This window comes from Apium graveolens, chromosome 7 (assembly GCF_009905375.1).
Source record: "Apium graveolens cultivar Ventura chromosome 7, ASM990537v1, whole genome shotgun sequence".
NCBI lineage: Eukaryota > Viridiplantae > Streptophyta > Magnoliopsida > Apiales > Apiaceae > Apium > Apium graveolens.
The window spans coordinates 179,005,236-179,006,950 of record NC_133653.1 but is presented as its reverse complement, the minus strand read 5'-3'; the positions used below and the strand labels follow the sequence as shown (position 1 = coordinate 179,006,950).

The 1,715-nt window shown below is 39.3% G+C and overlaps 1 protein-coding gene across 1 annotated transcript; it reads right to left on the bottom strand.

Annotated features, from left to right (window-relative positions):
* Positions 1-269: 269 nt before the first annotated feature.
* Positions 270-1,504, bottom strand: LOC141672825 (ribonucleoside-diphosphate reductase small chain-like). Its single transcript, XM_074479509.1, has one exon. It carries the CDS (start codon positions 1,386-1,388, stop codon positions 396-398), a length of 993 nt encoding a protein of 330 aa, XP_074335610.1. The 5' UTR covers positions 1,389-1,504; the 3' UTR covers positions 270-395.
* Between the last annotated feature and the right edge of the window lie 211 nt (positions 1,505-1,715).

Genomic DNA, 1,715 nt, shown 5'->3' with positions numbered 1-1,715 from the left:
ACAGTTTCCTTGCATCTGAAATATGTATGTGATGAGGAGGCTTCTTTAGAGTACCTATTCTACACACATCGCACGTACAATACAAATCAACAAAACTTTTTGTATAGTTAAATAACATTAGGACTTCTGGAGCTGTATGAGATATATATAAAATTGCTCATAGTCACGATAAACATACTCTTCCTTGATTACATCCACATTCAAGACAACCCCGATACAATTGACTACAAGGAACAAAAATCGGAAGCAGCATAAGAATTTAATTAGATCATCTTAAAGGAAACGTATATTACGTGTTCATTCCACTTATTACAGAACAGAAACACCAGATACAAACATTTCCCATATAGAACGCATCATTAGTAACAATAAACTACCAATAACCTTAATAAAATTCAGAAATCCTCATCTAATTTAAACACATGGGTATCTGCATTTCCATTAACAGTACTATTCATCACAGACGCCTTCTGATACTCCCCAACCCTCTTTTCGAAAAAATTAGTCTTGCCCTGCAGCGAAATCAACTCCATCCAATCAAATGGATTTTGCACATTATACATCTTCCCATACCCCAAAGCATCCAACAACCTATCCGCGACAAACATAATATACTCACTCATCAAATCCCCATTCATCCCAACCAAAGCACAGGGTAACGCATCACAAACAAACTCCCTCTCTATCTCAACCGCATCCGCCACAATCCCCTTAACTCTCTCCTCACTCGGCTTCACCCTCAACAAATCATACAACAAACACGCGAAGTCACAATGCAAACCCTCATCTCGCGAAATCAACTCATTCGAGTAGGTTAATCCAGGCATCAACCCTCTCTTCTTCAACCAAAAAATCGCGCAAAAACTCCCCGAGAAAAATATTCCTTCCACACATGCAAACGCAATAAGCCTCTCGGCGAAAGACTCCCCTCCATCGATCCACCTAAGTGCCCACTTAGCCTTTTTCTCGACACACGGGATCGTGTCAATTGCCCTAAACAACCTACTCTTTTCACCCGAATCCTTAATATAAGTCTCCAACAATAAACTATACATCTCCGAATGAATATTCTCTATTGCAATCTGGAACCCGTAAAATGCCCTAGCCTCAGCAACCTGGACCTCTTTCATGAACCTACCAGCGAGGTTCTCGAGAACAATGCCATCCGAAGCAGCGAAGAAAGCGAGGACATGAGTAATGAAGTGTTTTTCATTGGGAGTTAGGGTTTGGAAATGAGCATTGTCTTGCGATAAATCGACTTCTTCTGCAGTCCAGAATGAGGCCTCGGCTTTCTTATACATTTCCCAAATTTGTGGGTATTGGATCGGGAACATGCAGAATCGATCCGGGTTTTCGGCGAGTAGTGGCTCTTCTTGAAATGATGGCATTTTCAGATATTAGGGTTTGAGAAAACTAGGGTTTGAGAATAGGGATTGTTGATTATGGGGGGGTTGCGGTTATTTTATAACGGTGAAAATTGAAAATTAAAGTGGGATGAAAATGAGCGGGGGGTTTAAATTTTTTGGGGAAATTGGCTCCAACTAATTAGTACAGTTTAAATTTGAAATCCCCACACACTTTAACAAAAGCAAGAACCTAGTACAAATCAGTGATTAAATCATAATTTCACATATTTTTTACTCTGTAAACCCTAATTGTTTGAAAATTTTGTTTTGGAGTCTAAATGTTAATAAACAGATTTTAAATCCACCTCT

Excerpts from the sequence above, each read along its gene's own strand:
- LOC141672825 (XM_074479509.1), bottom strand. The coding sequence starts at position 1,388 with ATGCCATCATTTCAAGAAGAGCCACTACTCGCCGAAAACCCGGATCGA.